This window comes from Myotis davidii, unplaced genomic scaffold (assembly GCF_000327345.1).
Source record: "Myotis davidii unplaced genomic scaffold, ASM32734v1 scaffold125, whole genome shotgun sequence".
Taxonomy (NCBI): domain Eukaryota; kingdom Metazoa; phylum Chordata; class Mammalia; order Chiroptera; family Vespertilionidae; genus Myotis; species Myotis davidii.
Window position 1 is genome coordinate 4,769,741 of NW_006299390.1, and position 14,776 is coordinate 4,784,516.

Sequence of the window (14,776 nt, forward strand, 5' to 3'; positions counted from 1 at the left end):
TAAGGCTTTTCCATAGAGCTTATTTATACCAATTTTTTTTTTCATTTTAAATGTGTCAGCACTGTAGTGTAAATAGCTTTAAAATTTTTTTTAGTGTGATTTATATTGAAATGTGAGCCACTTAATAAAGGTTCATAATAAATATGTTTTCTGTCGGGTGTGCAAAAGACAAGCTGATAATTCAGTTAAATCATTTATTTAATCTATCATGTGTCTGTTGGTGTATCCATTTAGAATGGTAAAGGAGAGCAAATGTACATATTCAAATCTAGTGACTATTTAAATTCCCCACATTGTGTAAGCATTTTTAAAACCAAGATTCAGTTATGGAAGCATATTTATGTGTGTGTATGTATGGGAATATATATATATATCATTTTACATAACTTCTTAAATTGCTGAATAAGATGAATGTGTGAAACTTTGTAGCCCTACTCCCAGGAATTCATTTTAAAATATTTATATTCAACATTAAGAAAGCAGTTTAGGTAACAAATCATTTTGTAAAGTTGGGCAAAACAAGTCTGTTAGTGATATCTAACCCTTCTAATTAATGAAGTTTTGTGGCCAGATTACATAGCCCTAACATAAACTTTATTTGTAGTGTATGGAATGATAAGTTGAGATGACTTTCTTATTAATAGGCACCTTTGCTATACCTCACAGTAGTTGAGTAAAACATATTTACAGAAACTTTAATTGTGGCAGTTAAAAATCCTTTTACATTTTTCTTGCAAAGCAGGTAGAAAATATGGCAAATATAAAATCTTAAAATAAGGACACGATTCATACAGAGATGTAGCTAACAAAAAGTGTTCTCTCTTCTTTCTAAGGATCCCTCTGCCTACCCTAGCAAGGTAAATAACAGAGTATAGCTGACTCTTGAATAACATAGGTTTGAATTGCACAGGTCAATTGAAAAAATTCTGTGTTTAAGTGAATCCACACAGTTCAAACTCTTGTTCAAGGGTCAGCTGCATTTGTTTTTCAAAAGAAGCTCTAGAAAGTAAAATTGGGGTAGGAAACAGGATTGCCAGTGCCTAGCTAAAGATTATTAAAATAATTGTCTTCAGTGATGGATTTCAGCAACTCTGCTTATTACAAATCTGTTTTGTCTTTGTTATTTTTCTGGGCTTATACTTTGGTTGTTGACTTTCAGCTGGGGTTCTTTGTGCTGCCATTTGGGCTAGAGTTGCTATTCTCATTTCAGTGGTTTCCGCCCCAGCCTCATTTGTGATACCCATAAAACTGCTTATTTTTCTGGTTAGGAAGAAGCCATTTAGAAAGAGGCATTTCATCAGAAAAATATAAACTATAGCAATTAGATCATTTCTGGTCCCTAGTTGGAAAGAGTAGGCAAATATTGTTGGAAATCTCAATGGTTTGTGGGAAATCAGTATATTTACAACATAGGAATCTTCATGGAATAAAGAAGATATAAATCATGATAATGTAAATAAGGACTTTCTTTTATATCTTACTGTCTTATCCTATCCCTCACTTTAATCTCTTAAAGCTAAATTTATGTATTTGCACCTACCATTTCAGGAGAGAAAAGTTTGTAACAAACCAGTATTGAAAAATAGAGGATATTTTTCTGGTTTTAATTGAAGGGTAATATATTTAACAGGATTTTAGGTCCAGTTTTCCAGTAGCATACACATAGATAGATAAGATCATACTGTAATAAAATATCTTGGGTATCCCTCCAAAATATACGAGCCTTAATTAAACGTTTATTTTTTTTAAATATACTTTTATTGCTTTCAGAGATAAAGGGTTAGGCAGATAGAAATATCAATGATGAGAGAGAATTACTGATTGTCTGACTCCTACATGCCTCCTATTGGAGATCTAGCCAACAACCTGGGCATGTACCCTGCCCGGGAATCGAACCAAGACCTCCTGGTTCATAGGTCAACACTCAACCACTGATCCACACTGGCCAGAATGAAATGAAACTTTTAATTTAAAGATATATCTAACAAAACAGTGGTTTCCTTTTGCTTCCTATATAGCCTAAAGTCAAACTTCTCCATCTTTTGAAAATTTGTTTTGTAAAATACATACATCTCTGTGGACGTGAAATATAAATCAATTTAAAATTCAGATTTCAAGATATAGCCTTGTTACATTGAATAATGCTTAAAGTTCCTTGTATGGATTATGATTTTAAAATCCTCTTCAGATGCAATCTGAGAATTTTTTTTTTTTTAAATATATTTTATTGAGTTTTTACAGAGCGGAAGAGAGAGAGATAGAGAGTCAGAAACATCGATGAGAGAGAAACATCGACCAGCTGCCTCCTGCACACTCCCCACTGGGGATATGCCCGCAACCAAGGTACATGCCCTTGACCGGAATCGAACCTGGGACCTTTCAGTCCGCAGGCCGACGCTCTATCCACTGAGCCAAACCGGTTTCGGCGCAATCTGAGAATTTTTTGACTACTTTTGTTACACACAATTTCTATTTCAATATTGCAGCGTATCGATGGTTTCCTAGTCAGTACATTCCAGTTCTTTTTCTGAACACAGGTTTTTTGCTGTTATTTCAAATGTCTTGGACCAGCACAATAACACATTTAAGATACAGCTTCTATATGATCTTATATAGAATAGTTATGTAAATTATTAAATTGATACATAGACGGTTAGAAAAAAACTAAAGAACCTCAGTGGTATCTATGACAGTACTTTTTAAAAAAATTACTTTTGTTTATACCCTTTTAACTATCTAAGTAATACATATTCAATACTCAGGTTAGCTGGTTAGCTAGCAAAAGAATTAAGCATTTATGATAATTAGTTGAAAACTTTACAAAAGCCATATTCATTATCTTTCTTGTCACTAAGGCTGTTGACCTTCAATAAAGATTAGGTTAATGTAGCACATCTATGTGTGTGTGTGCATGTGTGTAAGATTATTGGAAATACTTATGTTTGCTTCCACATATATTCATTTTCAGTACACTCTATAACTTTGGGTGGTGGGTCTTGGAAGGTAGGAAAGATTTATTGGGTTAAGCCTTCAAAGTATTTCATTAGTGTTCCCCAGTGTTAACAGTTTTTTTTCCTCAAACACACATGGCAGGTGAGATCACTTTTGTAAATAATAGGTTAGCACTATTTTCTAAATTGCATTCAGTTTGGGTTTTTTTTTGTTTTTGTTTTTTTGACAAGTTCATTGTCATGTAAAGCAAGTATCTCAAAATTCATTTTACACTTAGCAAAGGTGCAAGATTTGTTTTTGGAGTTTGAGAGGATTTTCCTTGTCTTCCACCTTTCAATAAATATTAAAATTGATAACCATAATCTTTTTACCTTTGTTTTTGTAATTATTTTTTTTACATTTGATTTTTATTTTCATCTCGTCGTCTAAAAGTTCTTGTTTCTCTGTCTTCAATAGAAGCCATAAGGTCTAGAAAGTGATTCCAATATGAAAGTTTTTTTTCCCCTCTTAACTGGTTACCATAAATTAATTTATGCCAACAGAAAATATTGAAGATTAACTTAAACAAATTCTCTAAACTACTTAGGTATGGGTGCTGGGATGGCATGGTAAATTGCCTCCTTTCCCTTTAGACATGACCATTTCAATCTCAGGAGGGAAGGACAAAAGTCAAATTGTTTTCTAAATACTTTTAAACTGATAAGTGACATGAAGAATTTTATGTCTTCAAAGTGGTAGAAGAGTTCTTAATCTTTCTTCCACCTGATATAACTGCTTTGATATATAAACAAAATTTTACTGGTTTTAGAATGTGTTGTCTGTTTCATGGAAGAGTTATATTTGATGTATTTTGCAGAGACAGTATAACTCATATAGTTAAGAGGACAACTCAGGAGAGGTATAAATTCCTTTATCTCTGTTCTGTTCAGCTCTTCCTCTAACCTACTGCATACTACAGATGGAAATGATCACTTTTCAGAACAGGGGTGGGGAACATCCAGCCCTTGGGCTGTATAAGGCCCTCGAAATCATTTGGTCTGGCCCTCGTAAGGCATTAGGAGTTAATTAAATGTTTGACCAAATATAGCAGCTAATTTTTTAATTTGATTATTTTGTGTGGCCTGAGAATGATATAAATACCCAGATGGCCCTTGGCAGAAAAAAGGTTCTCCACCCATTTTAGAATGTCAAGCACAAGGAGCTGAAAAGTAAAGATACCTTTCCTTTCTAAGTTTATAGACATTATATATCATATACAGTATATTGGGAGGGCAGGGTAAGGAGAGGAAAACATTTTGCATTTCAGTTAATCTTCCTTTCCAGGACTTCAGAGCCAATCAGGGAATGTGAATGAGCTGAGAACAAAATGTGGGGAAACAGAATTTATGTTAACTAGAAATTAAAAATAAAATGTACTAGCCCCTGGCCAGTTGCTCAGTGGTTAAAGTGTTGGCCCACTGACTCAAGGGTTGAAGGTTTGATTACTGGGCAAGGACATATGCTTAGCTGTGGGTTCATTCCATGGCCCCGGTTGGGGCTGGTGTGGGAGGCAACTAATGGATGTATCTCTCACATCTCGATATTTCTCTCTCTCTTTACTCCCACCCTTTCACTCTCTAAAAAATCAATGGAAAAAATATCCTCGGGTGAGGATTAAAATAAATAAATACATAAAATGTATTAGTTGTATATTTTATTGCTATTATCTGCTTTCCAAGAACTGCATTAAAATGAGACATTCAATACTTTTTTGAATTTAGAATTTATGCATCCATGTTTTTAAAATGTCTTTACACTTTTCTATCAAGTTCACTGTTGTTGTACTATTGAAGACTACTAAGTATGCAGACTCCCAGTCAAATCAGTATAGTTGCAAATATGTTGAGTAATACAATATTTATAATTTTATTTGGGTAGTTTTATCTGCCCCTCAAGCTTGCTTTTATTTATTTATTTATTTTATTTTTTAATCCTCACCCAAGTATATTTTTCAGAAAGAGTGGGAGAGAGAGGGAAAGACAGAAATATCGATGTGAGAGAAACACATTGATTGGTTGCCTCCTGCATGCGCCCTGACCAGGGCCAAGGCCAGGGAAGAACCTGTAACTGAGGGAGGTGTGGGCCCTTGACAGGAATTGAACCCAGGACCCTTCGGTCTATAGGTCAGTGCTCTATTCATTGAGCCAAATGGGCTAGGGCTGCCCTTCAAGTTTTTATTTGAAATTTTTATATGAAAAGTCTCAGGTCTGTCATCTTTAAAAAAACAACTTCTCACCCTGACGGGTGTGGCACAGTTGGTTGAGTGTAATCCCATGCACCAAGAGGTTGCTGGTTCAATTCTGGATCAGAGCACATGCCCTGATTGCAGGCTTGACCTCCAGTTGGGGGTGTCATGCTGATGGATGTTTCTTACATTGATGTTTCTCTCTCCCTCTCTAAAATCAATAAAGAACACCTCTTGTGTTTGGCTTCTGTTTATGCTCCTGTTCCATCTCTATTCCTGATTGATGGTTTTTAAAAATATGTCTGTCTTTACTTCTTCCTCATATCACTACAATTGTAATCCTCAAATTTAATCACTCAGCTGAAATGGTTCTCTCAAAGGACATCATTTGCCAAATACAGTAGCTGCATTTTTTTTTTTTTAATCCTCACCTGAGGAGGGTGAAGATATTTTTTCCATTGATTTAGAGAGTGGAAGGGAGGGGGGCAGTGAATGGGGATAAAAAGAGAGAAAAATGGGTGTGAGAAACATTGATTGGTTGCCTCCCACACGCAGCCTGATCCAGAGTGGGTATCAAACTTGCAACCCAGGTAGGTGCCCTTGACTGGGAATCGAACCTGAGACCATCCAGTATGCAGGCCGATGCTCTAACCACTGAGCTTCTGTTTAACCCTGTGGCACTTATCAGTCATTGACTCCTTAAAACTCTGTATGACCCATCTGTTTTGTTCTGTTTCTTTGGATGGCTTCTTTAGCCTCTCCATTATTTAACCTAGTCTCCATGATTATTTCTCAGGTCTCTACACTGGGTCCTTGAACTGTCTTCATGACTTAGCATTGGTTCTCACTTAAGTTCTAATACACCTTGTAATCAAATCCAAACTCCTCTCTTGCCCCCAAGCATTAGCTGTTCTTTTTTTCTCCTAATATGGAGAACACAATCATCTCATAGTAATCTGATTTCTCTAGCATTTCTTCTGTACAATGCATTATGAGATTTTCTTGAGTTGACTCCAGGAATGTTTATAATTGGTCTATTCTTATTATAGATATTCAGAATGATTGTAGATGTTCATCTCATCTGGACTGTTAAGGTCGCCTAAAATGCTTCTTGCAGTCTTCAGCCCCTATCCCCATTCCAATCCATCCAACAAAATTATAGTTGATATATATTAATTTCGGGTGTAAAACATTGATTTAACATTTCTATACAAACTGGTCTAGTAACCATCTGTAACCTCAATCCATTCTTTTTTTTTTAATTTTTTTTATTGATTTTTTTACAGAGAGGAAGGGAGAGGGATAGAGTTAGAAACATCAATGCGAGAGAAACATCGATCAGCTGCCTCCTGCACACCCCCTACTGGAGATGTGCCCACAACCAAGGTACATGCCCTTGACCAGAATTGAGCCTGGGACCCTTCAGTCTGCAGGCCAACGCGCTATTCACTGAACCAAACCGATTACGGCCTCAATCCATTCTTTATGTTACCACTAGATTAAACTTCCGAAGATACAATTATTACACTTCTGCTTAGAAATACTCGGTAGGTCCTTTCCTGAAGAGTAAAGGCCAGATGCTCAGCATAGCACTGAAGAGCCTTCATGATATGGCCCTTCCTTTCCAGCCTCATCTACTACAATCTCTTACATTTAACGTGCCTAATTTTCAGCTTTAACAGATGGCAGTACTTCCCTTTGTGTACTTTTGAAATTATTTGTCTTTGCTGGGGGAAATCTGTCTGAAGTACAACATAGGGAAATCTCTTTTATTAAAAATTCCAGTTGGATATCTGTGTGTTTTTTACTGACCTCATCTTCAACTGACCCTACCCCACAACTGGTATTGAACTAATTCTTTCCTCTGCTTCTTGTGCCTCTTCACATCATTTAATATATGTATTAGTTATGTACATGCTGGGCTCTAGCTAAACCATGAGCTAGATTTACGAATTTTCTTTACATCCCTTTGTATTTCCAACACCTAATATATAGTACACTTGGTGTTTAATAAATATTTCAAGGAACAGAAGTTAAACCCTAATTTTATTGGGGGTGGGAAAAACAAATTATGTAGGTTTCTATAATTTAAAAAGTCTACCTCTGACATTAATTCATAGTGTAATTCTAGAATTGCAACAGAAGGAAAAGTGGAGAAAATTAGATCAGCAGATACTATAAAGAAACTAAATTTCTGTTTTGTACTTACTGCATACTTATAGGAAAAGTTTAAGAAGATAGCTACTTGCTATCTAGTCCTGTTGGGCAGTGTGGAGATAGTAAATAATTGTATTGATAATTAATAAAATTTACCCAACTCTTATTTCCTTCAACCAGAGATAACACTGAAAATTATTACAAATTAAGGTTTAAATTTATATCTAAAGTGATTAAATGGAAAATATGTAAGAAGCACCTTAATATTTCATAACCTGAAGCAGAATTTAACTATTCCTGAGTTTTACTTGGCAAAAGAAAATCTGGTTATCTGGTTAACAGGTATTCTGAAGAAGCTTTTGTGGTTCATCATACTGATATAAGTGAACAGAAGTTGAAAATATTGAAGCAAGATAACATGCAGTAGTTGTTTTAGTTTACAGTATCCTGTTGCAGGAGTGGGACAAGGACGTAAAGGTGGCACATTTTCACAAGCAACCTTCTGTAAAACCATTTTACTGGGATATTATGCTGAGGAAATTTGTAGCAGTACAGCTGTGGGTCATTTAAGGATAATGATACACTTGTATAATGTTGAGAAATTACTTCACTTAGTCTGTATGTAAAGTGGGAGTAATACTTATTCTGTTAATAGGTGGTGAAAATTAAATGACAGAACATGCCAAATGCTTACTTAACCCATTGCTTGGCATAACATAAACACTACAAATGATCCTGGAAATAACAAATTGGTTCTCCCAAATTTTGGAGAAGAGAAAGTTTCATCAAGGGTATGGTGGAGGTAGGTATACATCAAAAACAAACTTCTTCCTACTTCATTATTTGCCCTGAGCTGGAAATACAAAACCATGTCTTGTCACAGACTGCCTTTTCCTGGTATAAGTGAATTACAAATTTGTTTGTAGTGGATGATAGTGATAATTTGCTTTGTGGTATAAGATGACCAGTATGATTTAGCTGATTTGAATACAGAACAAGCAAAATGAGAGTAAAACAGGGTTACTAGTAGGTAGGTACCTTTCATAAAAGCTTTTAATCAAGTGAAACCGATTTGTGGAAACAGCATTTGGAGTTAAATGTCTCCCTTTATCAAGGACCATGGGCTGATTTCATTATCTTTAGTTTTTTCATAATTATAATGAGGTTTTTTTTTCTTCTTGGTTCTAATATTCTATAATTGCTGTGTACCTTTACTGTCTATGTCATGAATTATAGAAATAACAATAATACTTTGAAGAAGAGTGTTTTCTTTTTTTGTTTTTGTTCTTTAGAGAGAGGAAGGGAGGGAGAGAGAAACATTGATCTGTTGCCTTCTGCACGCACCCTGACTGCAACCTGGGTATGTTGCCTGACCAGGAACTGAACCTGCTACCTTTTGGTGTATGGGACGACCAACCAAATGAGCCACACCAGCCAAGGCAGGAAACTCCTTTGGTAATTTGTGTCCTGTTTTGTAATATGATACTGAAATGACTTTGATTTGTAAGATTAATAACTTAAAACTATAGGAAGCTTTAGATCTCTATTTACTAAATACCTGTTTGTCTCTCCATTTGCTATTTTCTAGTTTTCATAGTTTCAAGACTTACAGCAAGTTATTTGTTTATAAGTTGCTTTTACTTAGAATTTTGGACAAATTTTTTGCCCAAACAGATTAAATTATTTCTGGTCCATGCTGACCTGCTAAATAATGGCTTCACTAAGAACCTTTCATTTTTCAAGTTTCTTAAGGCAGAATGTTATTTTTTAAAAAAATATATTTTATTGATTTTTTATAGAGGGAGAGAGGGATAGAGTTAGCTGCCTCTTGCACGCCCCCTACTGGGGATGTGCCTGCAACCCAGGTACATGCCCTTGACCGGAATGGAACCTGGGACCCTTCAGTCCGCAGGCCGACGCTCAATCTGCTGAGCCAAACCAGCTAGGGCAGAATGTTATTTTTATAAACACTGTTAATAAACATCTCTGTTATATAGGAGGTATGCTGTAACTAAAAACAAATGTATGAAGGAATTTTTCTGCAATACTAATTGTTTTTATATATTATTTCATTGGTTTTGCTTTTTCCATCTGTGAGCATAATTTAAAAAAATATATATTGTTATTGATTTCAGAGACGAAAGGAGAGGGAGAATGAGAAACATCAGTGATGAGAGAATCCATCAATCGGCTGCCTCCTGCTCGCCCCTCACTAGGACTGAGCCAGAAAACTGGACATGTGCCCTGACCAGGAATCCAACTGTGACCTCCTGGGTTGATACTCAACCACTGAGCAACACCGGTCGGGCAATTTCTATCTTTTTTGTTTTTCAGTACTTAATTACTAAGGCTGTGAACTTGTGATCTCTAATAAGAAATATAGCTGGTCCAGCCAGTGTGGCTCAGTCAGTGGCTGAGTGTCCATCTGGGAATCAAGACATCAAGGTTCGATTCCTGGTCAGGGCTGAATCCCCAGTAGGGGGCGTGCAAGATGCAGTCAATTGATGATGTTTCTCATCAATGCTGCTATCCCTCTCCCTTCCTCTCTCTCTCTAAAAAATCAATAAAAAAATATATCTGGTCTTCATTTCCATTCCTGGCACAGGAATTTGATGCACTTGGAATTTCCTGAGTGATAAGTGTGATAAAAATGTCTTTTGAGTAAATGAGGTGACTTGGATAACTCCTAGGTAACCTAAGGATGGGGGCTGTTTGCCAGGGGACCAACCCTGTGATTAAGGGGTTGTAACTTTTCAGTACTCCCTTCACCTCCCCAGGGTAGAGGGGTTGGAGATTGGGTTCAGTAACCAATGGCCAATGATTTAACTAATGACTATGTTATCAAGCCTCTATAAAATCCCAAAAGGACCAGATTTAGAGAGCTTCCAAGTTGGTGAACAGATGAAGAGTGGTCACCTAGATAGCAGGCAAGCTCTGTGCCTCTTCCCTATACTTTTCCCCAAATATGCAGGTTAGAAGGCATGTATTTACTTACTTTGAATATTGATCCATCCCTACAACAGATTTAAACGTCAAGTAGAAATATAAGGTCCAAAACAAACTTTATTTAAATAGGGATAATAAAGATATTCATAACTCAAATATTGAATAATTAAGCTTTGGATTGACCAGAAGTCCATGATTCACCAAGACTATTTTATGGAAGCAGTATAAAACTACATTTGGTATTTTCTTCAGTTTTCTGGTATTCTTCAAGCTTGCAAAGATTCAGAACACTTTAATGACAGTTTGTTGACCAGCAATAAGACAATGTCCTCAGAAGTCAGTCTCTCACAAAAAAGACGTTATAGCCAAGCTCTATTAAAGCCCCAGCCAGTAAGGTCCACAAAGGAATGAAGACATAGGACAGATTCATGGTAGTAAACTGTTCCAGTTTAGCACAGAGTGCAAGGCAGAAGGCTAATTTAAGTAACATTGCAATGAGGTACCAGGTTTTTTTTTTAATATTGTGTGATCCGTGTCGAGGGTCAAAGCCCGACTTACATCGCCCAGCCATTTTCACAATAAGCATAACCAGAAGAATAGTATCAAATATCCAGACTGGAATAAATATGAGGAACCAGTTCCAAGGTGCCTTCTCATCCAGTTTCAACACCAACATGATCAAGAAGAGTAATGTGAAAAGCCAGGTGAGCAGTACTCTCTGAGCCAAGGACATTCTCATTTAAACACTTTAAAGAGGCTGTTGCAGCGTCGAAAAATGGGAAATATACCCTAAGAGAAGGAAAGAAAGTCAAGATGGTTTGATACCAGAAAAAATAAATCACTTCTAATTCTGGTGAACAAAGCTGGATCTTTCCCACTCACAGATCTCCTAATTTTGAAAACATTCTATCATTCTTCCTTTCAAAATCTATCAAATTTGTAGCTATCTTTGACAGCATTACATCCATTATTCCTTTTACCCCATGAGAAAATACAATAAAATATTTAGTATACCCCCTGGACTTAAGCTATTCAATGTCTCAAGAACAGTCTGTTGCTTTTCATTGCTATCACTCAAGTCCAGGCACTCATGACATGATTCCTATACCTTAGGGATGTTCTTAACTTGTTCTTAAACGTTTGCACACCTACAAATTTTCAAGGGTACTAAGAAAAAGCATCCAAAATCAAAGCAGTGAAAAAAAAGGAGATGATATTAAGCTAAGAGAGGAGTAAGGAGGGAATGGTTAATAAAAATTAAGACATTAAGTATAAGATTATAAATAGGTCATTGGGCTAAATAATATAGAACACATAGATAAAACTGTATTTGCACATAGTCTAATCTATAGGTCTTATATTTTAAGTTAAATGTTCTCATTTAAATTCTTATAAATACCTATTTTAGTCTACTTCTTTCTTACAATTTTTTTTTTTGCTTTGGGATATACTTTTTCATTACTTTTCAATCATCACTTAAAATTTGACATTTTGTAATTATTAGATGCTAAATTATTCAACAGATGGGGCTGTTTCTTACATCCCTATTCTGTCTTACTGTTCTATGTTTGTTTTGCACTAGTACTATGACTGTTAGTGGATATGTTCTAGGATACATTCTAATATCTGGAAGGCCTAGTACCTACTCACTGTTTTCTTTTCCGGAATATTTTCTACCATTTTTAGTCCTTTCATTTTTTCACTAATTCGTAAAAGCTTGGAATTTTGATTGGGAGGCCATTAATCTATAATACTTAGATCTAAGTATTTATTTAATGTTCACATGCAGTGGTTCTCAACCTCCCTAATACCGCGACCCTTTAATACAGTTCCTCATGTTGTGGTGACCCCCAATTTCATTATTACAAATGGAACATAATTAAAGCAGTGATTAATCACAAAAATATGTAATTATATATGTGTTTCCGATGGTCTTATGCGACCTGTGAAAGGGTCGCGACCCACAGGTTGAGAACCATTGGTTTACCGTATGCACTATACTATTTGAGTTTTTTATATCAGTCTTGTGACCATTTGGAAAAAAGGTAAGTAGAATGGGAAGTCAGAGACAGATTACATGCAGTGGATGAGGAGTCAACAGAAGATAATACCAGCTGACAACATTTTACTTCCCCTTGAAACATTTGGAGAAGATGAAAGCTAAGACATATGATGAGACTGAGATTCAAGAAGAAATTTTCAGGAAAGGAGAAACCTAAGTATGAGTATGAACTCAGGGATATAACCCACAGGGGAGTGACAGATTGAAGATGAGAGAGGACAGATACCTGATGGAAAGCGGAAAAGGTCAGATGGTGGCTGTGATGGTAACAATAGCATGGGTGGCAAGAGTAAAAATGCAGAAAAAAAAACAAGGAAAAGGTGAAGAAACTGGCTAGAATCAAATGCCCTAGACTAGTGTGTTTAGTAAGTTATATTTTAGAACTTGGATGTTTTCTGTTATATCTCTACTACTTTCAACAGTGCCTGTCTTACCTCCATAGTACCATATGAGTCACCTAATTCCCCTTCCCCCCCATACCCATCTGCTTGCACTCAACCTGTTTGTTTAGCTGGCAGGTGCTTCATTCTGCAGTATGAAAAGCAGCTTTTTCTCTTCTGTGCTGGTCTCCTTTCCTGGCCAAAGGTCCTCACAGTGGGACGTGGGACTGAGCTTGGATGAAAAGGTGGAGGGAGGGCTATGTATTGATTGATAACTATGGATGGGGTCTAATAAGTTTGCTCAATCCCGATCTCGAGTCTATCTGGCCCTTTTGTGAACCTTTCAAAAGTCCATAATACAGTTGCTTATATGTAACTCTTCTTTCCGCCATTGGATGATAAAGCTTCATTTTTTTTTTCCCCATAGAGGACTGAGAAGCAACTAGTCATAAGGAGGGAACCGGCACGCAATACAGGTACTTTAAGACGGAAGGTGGAAAGGACGCAGTCCTGTGGCTGCAAGTTTTACAATGTGGGAGGCAACAAAGTTCTGTATGTACTTGCATTAAAATGCCCTCGGCCGGGAAGCACTCTGCTGATACTTAAATGACCCCTGAAGGACTGTGTTTGCTGAGCTGCAATGATTACATACGACCCCAATCTTATTATTAATTTATTAAAAAATCATTAATTTAGACAGTCGTATTTGTGTCCTATTACTCTTCTTTCTCCTCAAAGGGAGGGGCTTGCATATTCCAAAACAAAAATTTGCTCAACTTAAATATTTACCATTTGAGGCATTATTTCTGGTACGTTGAAGAGGGTTAAGTACTCGTTCATATGCTTCCTTATCTATGGTTAAAACTTTGTGTTGCTCCCCCGCTCCCCGCCATGGAAAAATAAAGGGCCCTGCCCACAGCTCCCGTGTCTCGGGGTCAGTTGTGTGCGGTCCGATGTGTTGCCCATGGCGCTTCCCACACCACCCCCATTTCCCTGCTCTCGCTACTGCCATGGCTCTTCCAGGTGACTGCCTCCAGCCAAAGGCAGTTGTGCTCAACGAGCCCACAACACCGAACTCTTCCAAAGAACGAGTCGCTTTCGGAGGGCCTTGCTGCTGCAGCCTTGGCCAACTTAACCATCCTTCAAAGGAGCAGCGCTCTGCTGGCCAACTTATCTGCTTTTCGCGCCTCCTGTCCCTAGAACTGCAGGACGCTCCTAAATTACCCTTGTCCTCGGTCTTCCGGGGGGGGGGTCACAGCCCGTGGGGCCCCATCCAGACTCTCCCCCCTACCCCCAACATTTTGCTCGGTGGCCCAAATACATTCTTGCAAGACAGCATCCACCACGTACACAGGAGCCTGGTGCCAAGCAAGTTTCTGTGTTTGGGGTTGGGAGTGTGAGGGGGTGACGGTGGGGGCAGGGGACGGAGGCACAGCCCACCCAGGCATCTGGAGGCCCGTGCAGGACGCCAGCGCGCCGGAGCCCCAGACTCACCTGGCTGCGCCGCTAGTCGGAGACCGAAGAGGGACGGGAAGATCAGGGAATTCGCCAGTTTGGATCCTGGGCCTAGTCCACCCTTTTCCCCCCATTAAATCCAGAACCCGTCACATGATAATCAAGAAAAAGATCCCAGTTCCGCTCTCCAAACGGCCGCGGTAGAGGATTCCTCACTTCTAACTCGGGGCCGCGCCCACATCCGGGGCCGGTTCTCACCGCCCCTGGGGCTCCCTATAGGTAGAGAGGACGCCAATCTGCGTGCAGAGGCCCCTTTGCCGGCGGTAATTGGACCATTTGGCAGCCAGTGCAAACCACCGACCTTTCCTTGTGTTCCGGTTTGCCAGAAGGGCGGCAATTAAAAAGCACACCCACTTGCCCCGCCTCTCTATTACTACTGGCTGGAAGAAAAGTCAGTCAAAGTGCAGCTTGGAGTGTTAGTAGTCCTATTGGACAGGTAGATGCCAATCAAACTAACCAGCGCTCGGATACGCCCCCGCGGGGCGCTCCGCCTCTCCCGGCACCCCCCCCTGCCTGCGCGCGGAGACTGCAGGCTCCGGC

The 14,776-nt window shown here is 38.2% G+C and overlaps 2 protein-coding genes across 2 annotated transcripts in view; one reads left to right on the plus strand and one right to left on the minus strand.

The window, feature by feature from the left end:
• Positions 1-1,796, plus strand: part of RSBN1L (round spermatid basic protein 1-like) — a 55,029-nt gene extending 53,233 nt beyond the window's left edge. The window contains exon 10 of the mRNA XM_015571256.1: positions 834-1,796. Coding sequence (XP_015426742.1) covers positions 834-875 — 42 coding nt within the window. The 3' untranslated portion in view covers positions 876-1,796. The remainder of the gene's footprint in view (positions 1-833) is intronic.
• An 8,582-nt stretch (positions 1,797-10,378) lies between these two features.
• On the minus strand, positions 10,379-14,426 carry TMEM60 (transmembrane protein 60). The gene is made up of 2 exons (XM_006774911.2): positions 14,216-14,426; positions 10,379-11,068 (listed from the first exon to the last, which is right to left on the minus strand). The coding sequence occupies exon 2, from the start codon at positions 11,016-11,018 to the stop codon at positions 10,617-10,619; it is 402 nt and encodes a 133-aa protein (XP_006774974.1). The 5' UTR covers positions 11,019-11,068; positions 14,216-14,426; the 3' UTR covers positions 10,379-10,616.
• Positions 14,427-14,776: the final 350 nt, after the last annotated feature.

What these genes read in the sequence shown, in the direction of transcription:
- TMEM60 (XM_006774911.2), bottom strand. Translation starts at nt 11,018, where the DNA reads ATGAGAATGTCCTTGGCTCAGAGAGTACTGCTCACCTGGCTTTTCACA.